Here is a 17,015-nt window from a genome sequence, read left to right as displayed (position 1 = left end):
AAACGTTTCTTCCACTACGACTATCTTTCCTTTCGCCCTGCTCTAACAACTTACACTACCCTTCGATAGGCTCATTGGGGTGGTTAATTCGGACCCTTTACGACTACTCGCCTCTACTCTCCGTCGCCCATACGTTTTAATTTCGACTTGTCGACTTTCTCAACTATACCTCTCCGACGTCCCCCCTTTCCTTTTTTTCCCTTTTTTTTTTCCACCCTCTATATTTTTATTCTCCTTTCAAACGACTCTTTCCAGATGCTCCCAGCGCAAAAGCAGTAACCTTGTTTGACTCGTTTACTCGACGTCAAATCAATACCTTCGCGATCTCGCCCGCTCTGAAGGTCCATTCTCATCCAGATCTCTAGGCCGTACTGCCAGGTTGTTTGCTTGCTGTTGTTTCCACTTGTGGTTGCAGGCCCCCATCAGCCGTTCCAACCCCGAAAGTTTTTGGTCACGTTGCCAGGTTTTCCTTTTCTCTTCGTCTCTATCTGGACTCTTCCTTTTTTTCTTCTTTTTTTTCCCGGCCGTTGAGGAGTGTTCCACCCTGGTCCCAGGTATCCGAGAAGGAATCTCCATCCCTTATCCCCCGCTTTGCGACCCCTGGAAGCTCCCTCCTTTTTCAAACCATGCAGCATGTCCTGGGCTTTGGATATCCCACCCCGCCAGCATCGCCGGTGTACGACGAGAAGAGTTCTCTCCAGCAACCCGTAACAACACCACCTCACTGCCAAACGGGACATGTGCCGCTAAGACCAGAGGAGCGCCTGGGAATGTTCCTGGAAGGAAAGCTGCAGCTGACGAGCATCTTGGGAACTGGAGCCTATGGTGTGGTCTACACGGCCGTCGACGTCAACACGGGCCTCCGGTACGCCGTCAAGTGCCTCAGCAAGTTCAACCCTGACGGAACCCCCCTCGATCGCCGGCAAGTCGCCTTCCAGAACCGGGAGATCCGCCTTCACTACTTCGCCTCAACTCACGAGAACGTCTTGTCGCTGCTCAAGATCGTCGACGACCCGGACTGCATCTATGTCATCCTGGAGTATTGCCCCGAGGGAGATCTCTTCTACAACATCACCGAGCGTGGCCGCTATGTGGGCAAGGACGACCTCGCCAGGAGAGTCTTCCTCCAGATACTGGATGCCGTAGAACACTGCCACAGCCTTGGGATCTACCACCGGGACCTAAAGCCGGAAAACATCTTGGTTACTGACCAGGGCGAGACTGTCAAGCTCGCCGACTTTGGCCTTGCCACTGCCGATGATCGATCCGAGGACTACGGTTGCGGTTCAACCTTTTACATGAGTCCAGGTAGGCAGATTTCCCGGGGGGGAGGTTTCTCGTCTTCGAGGGGATGATTTTTACATTCATACACACTCGCGTTTTCTTCTTTCCTCATTTTGTATTCATTCTTCCCTTCCCCATCTTCGCCCCATCCGTCTCACGCTCCCCTCCCCGTGACTTCCCACTGACGTTTCACTCTTTTCTCTTCTTCTAGAATGCTTGGACCATTCTTCCAGGAATCCTTTCTATCTTTGCGCGCCCAACGATGTTTGGAGCCTTGGAGTCATCCTGGTCAACCTGACCTGTGGACGCAACCCATGGAAACAGGCGTCTTTCGACGACTCCACGTACCGGGCCTTTAGCCGGAACCCGGGATTTCTCAAAACGATCCTGCCTGTGACGGATGAGCTCAACGACATCCTGGGAAGGATCTTCACGCGCGACCCTGAACAGCGCATCACGTTGCGGGAACTCCGGACCCGCATTATGGGTTGCTCCGGATTGACCGTCCCGGCGGCGGGCGCCGCACCGCTGCCTACCCCGCCGGTCTCTCCGGCGCCTAGCACCCCCCAATTCTTCGAATACGTTCACTGTGAGGATGCCGTCGTGGATCAAGACCATGACGACGCATGCCTCTCTCCGGCCTCGTCCAGCGATGACGATGGCTCTATCTGTTCACACGACTCTAGCTCGCTCACCTCGAGCGTGTCGACACTTGACGACCTTGACGAGGACTTTCTCCAGGAGCAGCAGCAGCAGCAGCAGCAGAATGACCAGCGGCAGATTTCTCCGCCACCGCGCATGTATGAGCCGGAGGAACAAACCCCAGCGCCGTTTGGTTACCCAGTCCAGGAATTTGTGCCCCAACAACCACCACCGCCGCGACAAGGACAAGGACAACATTACACAGGACCTGTTTCCTCGCGGGATTCCATGGTTGTGCAGGTGCCCGCGCCATTGCCGGTTGCTCCACATGTTGCTTGTGTTCAACAACCCAAGACCTCCTACTTCCCTTTTTGGTGGGACATGGTTAAGTGCGTCCAACAACAGGGCCCTGCCATACAACCGCACATTCCGTTTCACCACCAGGTCCCTCTGTTTTCTCAAGGTTGCTATTAGCTTCCCTCTAATGGATTCCTTGAGCAAAACGGCCCCCGCTGTCTTGGCCGAGGAGAGGGTCGGCGAAGAATTGCGTTCTTGGAATAACCTCTATGGATTCATGCTTCTCTCGGAGAACCTTCCTGGGATTGTTGGACTTGTCTGGTCTAGGATTCCCTGTCGGATCCTACTCTACCGGCGGCGCCTCGATAACGTCGCACGCCAAACCCTTTCTACCTTCCTCCTTACCTCGGGAAGGGTCTGGTCATTGGAGCTAATGCCGACCCATGGTTGTCTTGGGTGTTGTGTCACTTCCCGGACCGCAAGACAGGACAAGTCCGTGACGCCGGCCAATGCTCCGGTCCAGAGTCTACATTTACGTTCTCTTTTTTTTTTTTTTTTTTTTTTTAACTTCGACTTGTATGTATTCCGCGAGATCTACCTCACGTCCATATCACGGATCCGATCGTTGGAGCCTTTTTTTATTTCCTTTTTTTCTTTTCTCGTTCACTTGTTACGACTCAAATCTATCTCTTTTTTCTTCGAACAGCGCGGAGTTGGGAATCAATGGAGGTTTTTTTTTACAACATGGACGATGTTGCTCGTTGGGTTAGTCCAAAAAGAACAGCTCAAAAAAAGTCACGAAGTGGCCGGGCCAACTTGAAAAACATCAGCGAGCTGATGAACGATTATCAGAGCAAAATGTTGCTGGCGCAGCGGGCGTACATTCAGACAGGAAAAAGCGGCACGATCGATTTCTTCCTCCGTTTCACTTCATTGGCCTTTTCTTCTTCTTTTCGTCTTCTATATTCTCTTTCCACCGGGGGGGACATATACCATTATTTCTAATGGCGAACTTTGGTCGGGGAAGCCAAACTGCACTGGTTGCCCCGTTTGAGTGGCCCGCCTCCTAGATGCGGGGATCTTTTCTTCTTCTTTCCAGGCAAGGGGAGAACATCGAAGAACAATATCAAACACAATAGAATGGAAAGCGTGGGTGGGAAGGCGTGATACCAAGCGATGGGGGGGTTTTTTTTTTTTTTTGTTTTGTTTTGTTTTGTATGCTTCGTGCTTCTGAGCCAAGCGAGACTTGAGTGTTTCCCACCAGTTCTTTTCACGGGCTACGACGGTTACGGACATGTTTTCTTTTCTTTGCGTGGAAAAAACGGACCCAAGGATTTGGGGAAACAGGAGGTTATATTGTTTTGGAACGGAAAGCGACCCTGGGGCTCATTTTGCCATGGGAGGCTCGAACAAGAAGAATTATGCTAGAAAAACAACCGCAAGAATTATTCTGGGAGCACCAGAAGAAGCTCCCCCTCTCTGATACAGCATTTTCCGTCCTTTTACTCTTTGCATCTCGTCTCTCTCAAAGCCCTTCTTCTCCTTCGCAGTGAATGTATTTTTTGTTGCTGCCTGGGAGGTTTGTGTGAATAGGTATGCAAATATATAACACGAGAGAACGGCGGGGAAGGCGGAGGCGGTGCTGTGAGCAATTCCGCAAAGTCCTATCCTCACAGGATGTCCCGAGGATCCGGTCTTGATCCTTGTGTGCGTTGTCGACGACGCCCGATGGCTCATGTTTTTATTTATTTGTTTTGTTCGTGAAAAGTCCCGGGCCTTCCACGGGGAATCTAACACCTGGTAGCCTCGATTTGATGTTCACTACTCCGGATGTTGAATACCCCGTACAGCAGCACGCAGCGAAGGCGCACTCGTTCTGACGGGCCCCCGTCTGCGGCCCGTGTCGGCCCATGGTCATCACTGGCCATATTCGTACTTCGTGTTGTACCGGTAGTGATTATAAGCTTAGATATATGTTTGGGATCAGCATCACATCACCCAATGAAAGTGCCTCGGGGCCATGGTTTCTCTTTTGGTTCCCTGGTCCGCCTTGTGTAAGTGTAGGATGTACGGGTACAAGGGTCCGGTACTGCTTCGATTTTGCCTGTGTACCTTAGTAGGATACCCAGAAAAAAAAAAGCGAAGACATGGCATAAGGCAATTGCACTCCGTAATACTAAGGTATGTGAATTTTGGATGTACTTCAAGAAGGTACGTTTGAGGGAACAGGTTCTCGAGTTGACTCCGTGTGGTCTAGTTCCCAGATTATGTAATAAAACAGCCCGCATGACCACGCAGTCAGCCGGTCGACATGCCTACTCCGAACTCCGTACTCCGTACACATACTCTGTATCGCAAAGCTGAAGAACGTACAAGACTGTGCTGCTGCGCCATCTCCAGCACCGAGAAACCTCCACGTTACCCATTCAACTGGTGTTCAGGTATTCATGTGCGAACATCCATCTACGTTGTAACGTCTGTCTGTTTCTTCCGCGGAAACTGCCCCCGGTGATGGACGAGGTCCGGACTCGACGGCGGAAACTTTGTGGGACAACTAGAATGAAGTAGAAGCGCAAAGTGCGGTATGCCGAGTTGGATGGGGCCGTCCGCCACTCGACGAAGGCAGCAGCGAAAAGAAAGCAAGATTGTCAGGGGGATGGCTGGCCTACACACTGAAGTGCACTGCCCCCCTCCCCGGTCTACTCAGAAATAACGTTGGATCTGGCCTAGTCATTCACTTGATGGCCGCAACCAGTAGGTAATCAGGTGTCCGTAAATTTGGCCTCGACGGCGGGCGAGGCGAAAACGAGCTTGGGGCACACCCAAGGTCCCGATGCTATATCTGATCCAAACCAAGCTCCTCGGAGATTCGCCATTCGCCATTTGCCATTCGCCAACGGTTTTAAACTCCCGCATTCGGCGACGCGGAAAGGTTAAATAAGATAAACTTCCAGCATGACTCGTTTGCTATATTCCACGGAGTACAGTGCCTTTCCCTTCTTTGCCGCCCGTTACTTGATCCACTCGGACCTCGTAAGCTGTGTTTCGAATACGGAAGAAGTGGCCACACTATGATATTCCCGTGCTTATCGAAGAGAGCCAAGTAAACTACCTACCGTCCGCCGCGAGGATAGCTCAAGCTCATCTCGAAAGCAGAGGTGGATAGGAGGAGATCCGCACATAGGCTCCTGGACACCTTGTACACGTACGTGTACGGAGTAATCGCGCCGTTACGACGAAGGAAAGGGCTGATGTAGCGAGTAAGACGAATCAATCTCTGGAAACTCTCCGAAGGGCATACCGTTCGAGAAACAAGATAACGTGTCCTTCTTTTGAATAAGTGCCCTTCTGTGGACCGAGCCCACAAGTCGACACCGGAACGTTCGTGACTCGGGGCGAAATCGGTCCACCCACCATTCTCACGACGGCAGCCATTCGTAAAATTGTTGTTGCTGATAAATACGTTAGTTAGCACAGCCTTCGGACGTCCTCCGTTAACGCGTTACGTATTATGTTTTTGTTTTCTCGTATACTATTGGTATTCGTAATTGTAGAACAAACCCAAAACCAACCCTCCTGCTCCCCCTGGTTTGGTTCCGAGAACGCCGCGCTATGGGTCCCCATTCTCCGTTCATATCGTTGTAGAGCCAACTGAGAAGTCTCTTCCCTCTTCAGAGTCCGCCTTTTCTCCTACCTTCGCTTCATATAGTGTTAGCTAATTACATGACGATTGCCAGGACATGACAAACACTTAAGAGTAAGAGGAGGAAAGGAAGAAATAATAATAGGAAAAGAAAAAAGATAACGTGAGCCCGAAGGGACAGGCGTGTTCTTCCAAGTTCAGCTCAGAAGGGAGGGAAAGGGAGATAGGGTATTCAATGTCTGTCATATTGGCACATCCATCAAATTAACCCGATCCTCCCAAGTCCACCTGGTGAATGGAAATTGGAAATGGACATCGATTAGACTTCCTCATCCGCCGCAAACGTCTCGACATCGTCAGATTCAGACTCATCATATCCAGCCTCTCTGATCTCGTCCGCCCGATCCATCCCCACGCGCACCTCGTGCCACGACTCCCACTTGTCGCGGTATTCCTCGGGCGGCACGTATGACTCGAGGAGGCCCTTCTTCCGCAGTCGGCGCCGGTGCTGCCGCTTCTCGTGAAAATCCAGAGACTCCGTGTCGACGTCGCGGATGTCGGTGCCCCTGAGGTAATCCCATGCGTCGAGGTAAAGGTCCGAGGCTTGCTCGGCGAGCTGGGCTGCCACGTGTCGGCCGTGACCGTCGGTGACCCACTCGTCCAGCTTGATGGGGAGGGAGTAACCCCAGGTGGGATCGTCAGGCGACCAGTAGCAGGGGGCCTCGGCGGCAGAGCAAGTCGAGGGCCGACAGTACAGGCTGCAAGTCGTCGTCTCGGCAGCGAACCAGACGGAGAAGAGGAGGACGAGCAATCCGAGGAGACTGAGGCGGAAGGGTTTCTCGTGATAGAGGCGCGGAATGGGAAGATGATAGTAGGCGAAAACGTCGGGTGGGCATGTGAGAGACGTGTAGCCAGGCCGCGGCTTAGAGTGGTCGTCGAGGTTGGAATGTTTGTGCTTATGGTCCGCACCCATCGTCCTCTCGGACTTGGGAGGCTTGGCGTCCGGCCCAGCCTCTTCCACCTTTACGGGCAGGGTTTTCGAATGGGCGAGATTATCCTCCAGTCGCTCGATGCCAATCTTGGCAGCCCGGATTCCCAGCAAACCGTCCTTGAGCGACTTGCTCATCTTGTCGTAGAGCTCCAGCTCGCTATCACGATTCACCTTGTCCAGGCTAGGTTTGCTGGCCACCTGCTCGCGCTTCGTCGATATCGCGTTGAGCATCAACTGGATCTCGGGGGAGGGTGCCCTTGGCAATTTGCTGGGCTTCTGCCTGAAGATCTCTTCCAAGTCGTCCAGCGTCGAATCCTCGATCTGGTAGGTCCGACGCATCTCAAGGAGATCGTCCTTGACCGTAGGTGGCTTCGCCGAATTTATCAGCGGCCGCCGAGCTCGCGGCAGGGATCGGGCGCGCCGACGGAGCGTCGATGTCGTTGTTGTCGGTTCCGATTGCCTTGGCACCCGATCTTCCGGCACGACCACGACCGTGACGTCTTTTGACTTTTCTTCGTTTGATGTTTCCGAACTGTAGGCTCCTCTCAACGCTCCTCTCGCAGGCAGAGTGGCCAGCGCCTTGGCCTTGTAGCGAGTCGAGATGACCTGATTCTCCTCCTGGCTTTTCTGATCTCCCCGCTCCTCTTCGTCCTCCTTTTTCTCTGGGGGAGCCTCTACCTTCGCTGGCGCCGGTGTTTCGACATAGGCTCCTGTAACTTTCGGGGTTGGAAGACTCAATGGATCCGGTTTCACGGGACGTGGCGTCTCGTCCGCGGCTTGTTCCCTCGGCTCTTTCTCTTCTCCCTCGGCCTCGTCCTCCTCGTCCTCCTCGTCCTCCTTGTCCCCCTCATCCCCCCCATCTGCCTCGTCCTCCAAATCGTCCTTATCGCTCGAAGGTCCAACAGAAGGTGCCCGTACGGATCCCCGCTCTGACTGATTATCATGTGGAGCAAACAGCTTCATCTCCCCTTCGATCCGAAGAGTCGGATCGCTGTCAGACTTATCAGACATGGCCATGCTCGATCTCTTGTCTTTCTTAGAGTCGACAGAAGGGTCACGGCGAATGCCAAGAAAGCCAACGGAGGACTTGGCCTGTTCGGGTTCTTGGGCGTCCGAAGAAATTTTATTCGTGTCGCTGCTCAATGCACGTGCCGGGCGGTTGCTGCTGTCCCTGGTCTTCTCGGCGTCAGGATGAGATTTGTCGAGCGAGTCTTTTCTCGGCTGGGTCTGTTCGGGCGCAGGACTGGTACTGGCGGCTCGCGCGAGACGTCGAAGGAGATCTCTTGAATCAGCGCGGTTATGAGTGGGCCGAAAATGAGGCTCTGGTTCTTCGGGCTTCGGTTTGCTCGAAACCGCAGCTCCGCCGCCATGGGATTCTCCCTTTGGTTCGTCTTTCGGTATTTTTTGTTTCCGGTATACCGTGACCGGAGTGTTGGGAATCTGCTCGCCCTGCTCGCCCAAAGTGACGTTGTCACCCGGAGCATGCTGCCTAGGCTTGCTTTGCGCGGGAGGTTCGGGGGTGGACTCTTTTGCGCGCTGCCGGTTCCTGTGGGGTATCGAATCGGGTGACAACGACCTGGATGCGTTGTGCTCTCGGATATCATCGAGGAAGCTCGCAGCTAACGCCTTGTTGGATGAAAACTCCTTTTCACGTTCTCGAATCTCGTCGAGCTTGGTATTCCTCCGAACTTCCTGCGGCGGAACGGGCTCCGCAAAATTTTCTTCTACTTTGATTTCACGCTGTCGTATTTCGTCGAGCTTGGTGTTCTTCCGCATCCCTTGAGGATAAAGTTGCGCAAACCGGTCTTCAACCTCGGTTTCGCGCTGTTGGACATCATCAAGTTTCGTATTCTCCACCAGATGGTGCGGGTCATTTTCGTCCTGAGCAGGGCTGGCTTCCAGCGCCCGCTCGACATCGAGTTCGCGCTGGCGAATTTCGGCCAGCTTGGAGTTAGCACGTCCGACCCCGATCGACATGCCGCTCTTTCTCGGGCTCCCCATCCGGGTGCCTTGATTCTGGACGAGGGCAGCGGGGTTGACTAGTCTCCGACCGGTGAAATCTTCCAGTGTGACCTGATCCATGTTCAGGCGGGGGCTGTCGGAGACTTGAAGGTCGCGAGCGGTAAAATCCTGGTCGACTTGCCAGGCATAGCTCTTGTTGGGGGAGGGGTTCTGTAGTTCGTCAGGGGCGGGCCGCGCAGAAGGCGGTGCGGGCTGATGCAGCGGGCTGCCTCCTTCGACGGAGGGACGCGGTACATTGGCGGCGTGTTCCCTGGCCGCGTTCCCCGGCTTGGGGCTGACGGCTCTCTGCTCTTCTTTGGCTAGAAGATGAGAGACCCAACCTCTAGGCACGTGTCCCTTAGCGAATGCCTCGGTGCGAGGGGTCCCCGGCACGCTGCTCATGCTATTTAGACTGCTCATGCTCGCTCTCTTTTGCAGGGCGGGGTCCGCCGTGTATTGGTGTTGATGCCTCGACCCGGGTCTCGGGATGCTTGAGGGCGCGACCGCGACGACGCGACCAGGGGAGATGGACAAGCGATTGGTATCCCGGGCAAATTGGCTCAACCGCCTTTCGAAACTGGCGGAGCTGGAGGCGCTATGGATGGATTGGTCGTCGGCAGCCGGGTCGTCATCGATGGGTCTGGGTAGGTGACGGGCCCGTCCAAGCTCGAGAGGTCCAGTGCTGACCATACGGCGGATCCTGTGGTCGTTGGAGGCTCGTGATGATGGCCGAGGGCGGGGAGCGGGGCTCGGGGAGCCGTCGATGGGCACGGGCGAGAGTCTGCGCGTGCGTGCTGTGGTGTCGACGTATCCTTCTTCTGCTGCGGCGAGACGGTACGCGTCGGCGAGGGACATGGGACGCCTGGACTTGGAAAAGGCACCGCCGGCAGCGGAACTGGGTCGCGGAATTCGGGACGGACCATCGGCGCCATTGCTGGAGGTTATGGAGGGGGAGGGTGAGACTGAGCCGGGTCGAGGGATCCCGGAACCCGGCGATACGGATAGAGCGGTGTTCGGTCTTGCGTCGGACGAAGTAGTATTGAATGCCAACTTCTGCCTGATAGGCTGTTTATTTTGCTTCTCTCCGAATAGAGGCTTTCGGTCTTCTCGATTGACGACGAGAGGTAGTGAGCTGCGATTGTGTCGAGGGGGCAGAACACCAGAACTGCCACCATGACGGCCATCACCACGACCACGACCACCACCTACAGAGAGATTGCGATCCATGACTTCTGCAATGGATTAAAAGTACACCGGATAGTCGACGACACAAAGAAGATCAAGAAGCGGCTGAGTGCATGGTATCGGGCCAAAAGGGGGTCATGACACAGGCGGCAATCGAGGGATTGGACGAAGAGAAATAAAGAAGAGGAAAGCGAGTGACGAAAAAAGGATTATAATAGAGAGTTGAAAGGTGGCAGCTCTTCGTGGCTTATTGGATTGTCATATTGGCTGAAGGAGAAGAGAAAGCAGAAGGGGCCGTGATCCTATGTTGGAGTTTCGAGAGGAAGGAGCAACACAGACAGCAGGAGCAACAATAAGACGTCGAGTTCGCGAAAGCGCGAAGCGGACGTCGAGAGGGACGAGGAACTAGTCCTGATATAGGTTAGTGCAGATGGATCTACAAGGTAGGGAATTGGGGATGTTGATTGGAAGAAATTGGTCTATATTTCTTGATTTTGATTGGCTAAAAGCCTACAAACTATGACCACTAAGAAACTCCCGTTGTCACACGGTACATACGAAGAAGTACTTCCCACCACTGTATGGAGAACGTGCCACACTGTATCCGTACTGAGTACCTTACTATACGCTAAAACGATCCCCCTGGTCAATCTTCACAAGAACAAAGACAAACGACAGAGCCCCTTACCCAAGAACAATATCAAGGTCGGATCCACGAACTTACATTCATACCCGAATTCTAATCACTTCACTCTTGCCAACATTGCCAACGTCTGGAATAATAAACGAAGTACATAAGATCGCATTCTGGTCCCAGTGATGAACCACAACCATGATGTCCCATCGCCGACGCCGTCCCTGGCTTCCTCTCGTCCCTTCGCTTCTCTTTGGCCTCGTGACCCATCGTTCATCTTCTGTCTTTCGCAGCTTTCATGGCGGAGCTCATCCTGCTCCCCCGGACTTAAAAAAAACTCTGCTTGATTGAAGCTGTATTTGCTCATACTGAGTGTCAACCGCCTGCTAGCTCGTCCTATACCCCGACATGTCACGGATATTTCTCGTCCAAGTCGCTTTTATCTGTTGTTGACTAGCTCCATATAATTACAGGATACTACTTATACGTCCATATCCAGTTCTTCGCAATGGCTGACCCTCAGATTGTGAGAGTTCTGGGCAAGATGTCCGCAGCCCCTTTCTCTACTTACGTAGTCACACGTACTTGGCAGCGGCTAGATCGCCTCATACATCTTGGGAGGTGCTAACTCACCCGATGTAGGGAACAGTATTCAACCGCGCGACACTCTCTCGGCCTCTATTTTGGAGTCTCCGTTGCTTGTCGCTATGCCGTCCCTCGTCGCATCTCGAAGCTTGACGTCTTGCGCCCAACCATCGAACGTGCCGTTGCCCGGGTCGTCCTTGAGCAGCCATATATGCGCGTCGGAATCATAGACGAAGACACCAACTACCCTGCCTACGTTCATATTCCTTCCATCAACCTGTCTCGCCACATCCGCTGGCTCGATCCTCTCGGCGCCCAGGACATCGACCGGACCATGGAGTGCGAGCTCAGCGAACAGCTCAGTTACCCCTGGGAGAACCTCGACCGCCAACCCCCATGGAAAGTGACCGTCTTCATCATCTGCGAGTCCAAAGAAGACACTGACAAATACAACGACAACAATGATCCCGATGCCATTGCAGCCGTCGAAGTCTTGTACACTTACCACCACGCCCTGGGCGACGGCACCAGCGGCACCATCTTCCACGACCAGCTTCTCCGAGCCGTCAGCAGCCCAGACCCTTCACTCACCTCTTCTCTCTTCTCCAGCGGCGTTAGTCTCACTCTGTCTGAGCCCGCCGACCTCGCACCCACCCAGGAGGAGCTCGTCCCCTTCCGCCTAAGCTGGCCCTACTTCCTGAGAGCAGTCTGGCGCGGCTACGGCCCCTCCTGGCTCCAATCGAAACCCGACACACACCCCTGGAGCGGCCTCCTCCCCGCCGATATTTCACGTGCTTACGCGATGAATCTCCGCCTCTTCAGCATCCCAGCCGGTACAGCGACGATGCTGGTACCCCTAGCCCGAGCCCACGACACCACCACCACGGGCCTCTTCCACGCCCTCACGGCCACCTCGCTCGCGCGCCGCCTCCCCGCCTCCGAGGCGCGCTCTTTCCTCTCCGGGTCCGCCATCAGCCTGCGCCGCTGCGTCGACCGCCGAACGACTAATGGAGGTTCCTTTGACCCGGAGACGCAGTTCGCCATTCTGGTGTCTTCTATCGCGCATTCCGTGCCGTTGGAGACGCTGGCCCGGCTACGCGACGCCGCTGTGGGGAGAGGGGGTGGAAATGCGGACGAGGCCATGTGGGATGTGGCGCGCGCCGTGACGGCGAGTCTCAGGGAACGTGTGGCTACGCTGCCGCGGGATGATGTCTCGGGGCTGTTGAAGTACATCGCCGACATGCGTGCTTTCGTCCGTTATGCTGATGGGAAGCCGTTTTCTTGGACGTGGCAGGTTAGTAATGTCGGCGCGATGCTGCCATGCCCGCCCCGCAAAACGACAGCGGCGTCGGAGCAGCAGGTTGGGGCCCATGACGATGGTGTCTGCGGTAATGAGGCGGCTGAGGGAGCGGCGGATAGATGGAAGATTACCAGGGCGGTATTCTCGCAGTCGGCCTTGAAAACATCGGCCGCCGTGATGTTGAACCTGGTCGGTCTCGTGGGAGGTGAACTAACCTGCACGGTGACTTGGCAGGATGGAATCATGGACGATAAGGTCATGGAGGACCTGGTGGCCGATTTGCAGGCTTTTTGCAGGAGCCTAGGAGACAATGAGACGTTAGGCCTTTGACAAGTAAGATAGTCAGACCACTCGAATACTGAAGTAGTGTGGGAATGCGGTGCCTCATGATCTGGCTACGGAAGCCCTCAGTATACAGATGCGGGAAGTACTGGGCTGAGTTTTGGCTAAGTGAAAATAGGAAAGATCTGGTAAGGAAAGTAATAGCGAGACTCCAGGAGAGCTGAATGCATCGTAGAGAGCATCAGTAAGGAGAACCAAAGGGTTATAATGGTCTCAACAAAACTTCTACCAATGTCACTGGCCATTTCCCGAGTCGGCCAAACGGGTAGCGTGCTGACTTTGGAGCCCATAACTCCAGGGGCAGCGCGTTCGAAATGTCGTAAAAAGGCCCTTTCTGTTCTGCACAGTCTAAGGGGTTCTTCGTACCCCTCGCCCGGGTGAGAGCTGGGGTCGAGCATTCTTCTTTGCTTGTGAATATTGTGGTATTTTATTTACTGAGAATTAGAGGTTGACGAGATTGACGAGAGTGAGTTTAAGCTGAAGCTATTGTTGCTTCGTAGATAAGAGTTGAGATGGTGTTTTAAATCGACGTTACAGCGAATGCAAGTAGGCGCTTAGATTTTAACGCGGTAAAACTATATTCTGATTAAAGATTATAGCAAATTCTAATATGTCGTAAAAGCAATATGCCCCCCACCCTGAATAAGCCATTAGAAGCTCCTGTCAGAATATAAATTAAGGTACGCGGAATTATATATGTACTCGCTTATAGAGGGGAAAAGGTTCCTCTATAGGAAGTATCTATGTCTATTTATCCTAGATAAGGAAATAGGTCTTAGCAGGGTTTTACACGTATAAGCCGATTAAGTAAGTCAGACCACCCCCCACCTAACCACCCCCCCTAACCGCCTATATTATAACCCACCACTTCGAATAAAAACGCGTTAATATCCTAATATAATATTAAAAATCGCTTGATTAAAGTATATATCCTGTTTTACTATACTAAAATACACGGAAAGTGATATATAACTCGCACTCTATAATATTGATTCGGGCGCGGGTATTAACTAAGCTTCACGCGTTTAGAGTATCCCTTAAACTACTCTTCGCGACCGTTAATAAGGCGTCTAACCTAAGAAAATCGCCTACAGGTAGTTTTAAAGGCTTACGCCTATTTAAGAGTAATCCCTTACTGATTTGGTATTGGTATAAGCCGTGTTAGGGTTTACGCCCTCTTATTATTAAGTTAGGGAATTCGCCTAAAAGATCTTATATACTTAGAATAATATATATCCTTTAAGGAGGTACTAGATAGCTAGAAATTTAGCTAGGAATCCCTCTTTAAAGACTATAAAAGGTAAACAAATCGAGAGCTACTATCTTAAAAGCGTTATAGCTAAAGTTTTATAGGAATTCTTTAACTTACTTAAGTAACCGAAGATTAAGGCTATTCTACCACGATTTTAATATAATATAAATAAAATAGGGATATAAGAGGGGTAATGAATAAATAGCCTAGTAATAGGGCACGCGGGAAGGAGGAGTATTAGGTTAAAATACCTAGTACGCGGATCTAGTCCTTAATTATCGAGTATATCTTTACCGAGGGCTAATCCTTACCCCCGCTTATTATTTTTAAGGGAAAATTAGTCTAATAGTAATAATTTCCCAAAGATCTAGATAACTATAATAGCTAGCGCTTTACTGCCTCTAAAAGCGGTTAAGCCTTTAATAAAATAGCCGTAGAGTAGCTTAAAAAGGTCTTTAACGCTTATACTAAAGTAAAAGCAGACATAGCAGGTTTATTATATTTACTACTACTAAACGGCTATAGGAGCCACCTCTCTAATAAGTTCATATAGAAATATTACTAGAGTAATATGCTCCTCTTATTTTTACCTCCTTATTTATAATCCATTACCTAGCCGCTTAATTTATCCGTGCTTAGGCCTTTTAAGGCATGCTATTATAAGCACCTTATAAAACTATCGTATCTTACGGATAACGCGCTAATCGGGAAATAGAATTTTCTTACCTATTACAGTAAGGTATAAAATAACGCTATTATCGCGAGGAATATTAAGGCAGAATAACGGGTATTAGGGTAGTGGCTGGTTAATCGGGTAAAAGTATTTCTAAGCCTATAGCTTATAGATAAGGATTCCCGCACACGCCTAATAACTCCTTTAAAGTAGGCTAGTACTACCTAAAATTAATAGATAACACCCTAAGGTTTATAGGATTTTCGGGAGATATAGGGAGAGCTATCTTTTAGCCGGAAAACCTCTTATACTACTACCCGCTATACTTAGCGGCTGATTATAAAGGTAGTAAAGGCACTGGATAAAAAAGATATTTTAATAGTAAAGAGGCAGTTCTAGCTTAGTTAGTTAAAGGTATAATTAGATCTAGAAAGGCCGAAAAAAAGGGTAAAAGTGCCTTTAAAGGTAAACGAACGGTTTTACCTCTATTAAGGTAATGATAAGGGCGTAATAAAGGGAGAGGCGTTAATTAAGCTAATTAATATATTACCTAAGGACCACGAAGCTAGATTTAAATCTATATATATAGAATTTCTACTAGAAGAGCTATATTATAGATAAAAATAGATTTATTCTTGGATTAAGTCGTCTTGGTTAGGTGGGTGGTTAGGGGGGGTGGTCTGACTTGGCCAAACTTGTCGCATGGGCACACGGACCCCGACGTGGTCCATAGGGGATCCAGGGGGGATCCACGCCATAACTAAGGGCTTCGGATATAATAGGGGCGGATACCGGAAAAGACCGGATAGGATCTAAATAATATAGTACCCATAATAGAGTCTTCACCACCTAAATTAAGGGTATAAGAGACTTACCTAGATATAACTGGATATAATATATATATACGAGATTTCTACTCTACTAAGTTAATTATCTAAATGCCTTTTAATATACGATAGTTATAAGCCTGGTTTATAACGCCTAAACGATAGATATTAATAAGGCTACCCCTATTCTACTATAAAACAATAATCACGTCTATATAAGCACTTTTAAATAACTACTATCAACCTAATTAGAGTAATTAAAAGATTAATTAACCTACCTATTAATTAACTAACCGATAAATAAATAAAGATATCTTCTAATATATCTAACGCCGAATAGAAGGCGGCCGCTATTACCCTTATTAGCTAAAGGGATTAGGTAATATAGGAGCACGCCGTGCGCGGTAAATCTACCTCCTACTAAGAAAACTATCTTAATCTAAAGCTAAGCGATAAGGCGGCCGATACCTACCTGCTTCTTAAGCCTATACTACCTAATATCTGTAAATATAAAGCCCTTACCATAGACCCCGATACGGAGGAGGCTATAGCTACCCCGTCTTCTACCGTCACGGTTACTCCGTCTTCTACTATTACGCTAGAGGGCGATAAGGCTATAGATGCTATAGACGCTATAGCCACGGCTATTATAGCCGGTACTATAGCGGCCATGGCCGCTAGTAAAAAGAAGACGGCCGTTTACCGGAAGGTTACGGCCGTAATAAAAGAACCACTGATAAGGACGCTTATATCTATTAACGACCTCTTTAAAAAGGGACGTACGCGTTATCTATAAGATCGCCGCGTATACCGTGAGGAAAAATCAGACTACGACGCGTAGTAGAAGGAGTTTAATAAGGTATGCTTATATATCGAAAGGACTATCTATACTATATTATATAACCTCTTTATATAACCATAGGACGATAACGTAAATAACCTATAAGCTTAGATTACCCTCCTATACACGCACGTAGGACTAACCCCTATAAACCTCCGTAAGGAAGCCCTAGTCCTATACCGATAATATACCACGCCTATAAAGGCTATACCTAAGGATATAGACGGGTAGGTTATAAGCTAGAAAATAGCGATAATACACTATAAATATATAGACGTTTTAGAGCTATTAAGCATGGACTATTAGGTAGAAGACGCGTCAAAAGCTATTAGACCTATTACCTAGGAATAAAGTAATAACTACCTAGTAAATAACTATAATAAGATTACGGAAAATAAGCTAACGATTAACGACTTCGTAAAGGCTTTATAGGCAGTTCTTAGTAATATAAAGAGCCTATAATTCACCGCTATAAAGCCTAGAGTTAGGAGAGGCACTTTTAATACCCTTAGGAACCT

General features: G+C 50.5%; 5 protein-coding genes across 5 annotated transcripts; 4 read left to right on the top strand and 1 right to left on the bottom strand.

Moving 5' to 3' along the window:
- Positions 1–626: 626 nt before the first annotated feature.
- On the top strand, positions 627–2,400 carry SODALDRAFT_322842 (Pkinase-domain-containing protein; the record flags this gene model as incomplete). Its single annotated transcript, XM_028609759.1, has 2 exons — positions 627–1,308; positions 1,496–2,400. The coding sequence occupies 2 exons, from the start codon at positions 627–629 to the stop codon at positions 2,398–2,400; spliced, it is 1,587 nt and encodes a 528-aa protein (XP_028469581.1).
- A 166-nt stretch (positions 2,401–2,566) lies between these two features.
- On the top strand, positions 2,567–3,405 carry SODALDRAFT_129502 (hypothetical protein). The gene is made up of 2 exons (XM_028606689.1): positions 2,567–2,988; positions 3,076–3,405. The coding sequence occupies exons 1-2, from the start codon at positions 2,733–2,735 to the stop codon at positions 3,291–3,293; spliced, it is 474 nt and encodes a 157-aa protein (XP_028469580.1). The 5' UTR covers positions 2,567–2,732; the 3' UTR covers positions 3,294–3,405.
- Positions 3,393–3,727, top strand: SODALDRAFT_331558 (hypothetical protein). The gene has a single exon (XM_028611478.1). It carries the CDS (start codon positions 3,400–3,402, stop codon positions 3,649–3,651), a length of 252 nt encoding a protein of 83 aa, XP_028469579.1. The 5' UTR covers positions 3,393–3,399; the 3' UTR covers positions 3,652–3,727.
- Positions 3,728–5,710: 1,983 nt separating this feature from the next.
- SODALDRAFT_331556 (hypothetical protein) lies at positions 5,711–10,276 on the bottom strand. The gene has a single exon (XM_028611477.1). The coding sequence runs from the start codon at positions 10,083–10,085 to the stop codon at positions 6,186–6,188; it is 3,900 nt and encodes a 1,299-aa protein (XP_028469578.1). The 5' UTR covers positions 10,086–10,276; the 3' UTR covers positions 5,711–6,185.
- A 515-nt stretch (positions 10,277–10,791) lies between these two features.
- On the top strand, positions 10,792–13,155 carry SODALDRAFT_331555 (hypothetical protein). Its single transcript, XM_028611476.1, has 2 exons — positions 10,792–11,223; positions 11,320–13,155. Exons 1-2 carry the CDS (start codon positions 11,186–11,188, stop codon positions 12,890–12,892), a joined length of 1,611 nt encoding a protein of 536 aa, XP_028469577.1. The 5' UTR covers positions 10,792–11,185; the 3' UTR covers positions 12,893–13,155.
- Positions 13,156–17,015: the final 3,860 nt, after the last annotated feature.

This window comes from Sodiomyces alkalinus (assembly GCF_003711515.1).
Source record: "Sodiomyces alkalinus F11 unplaced genomic scaffold SODALscaffold_2, whole genome shotgun sequence".
NCBI classification, from domain to species: domain Eukaryota; kingdom Fungi; phylum Ascomycota; class Sordariomycetes; order Glomerellales; family Plectosphaerellaceae; genus Sodiomyces; species Sodiomyces alkalinus.
Note: the sequence above shows the minus strand (reverse complement) of the source record. Positions and strands in the feature narration are given on the sequence as shown.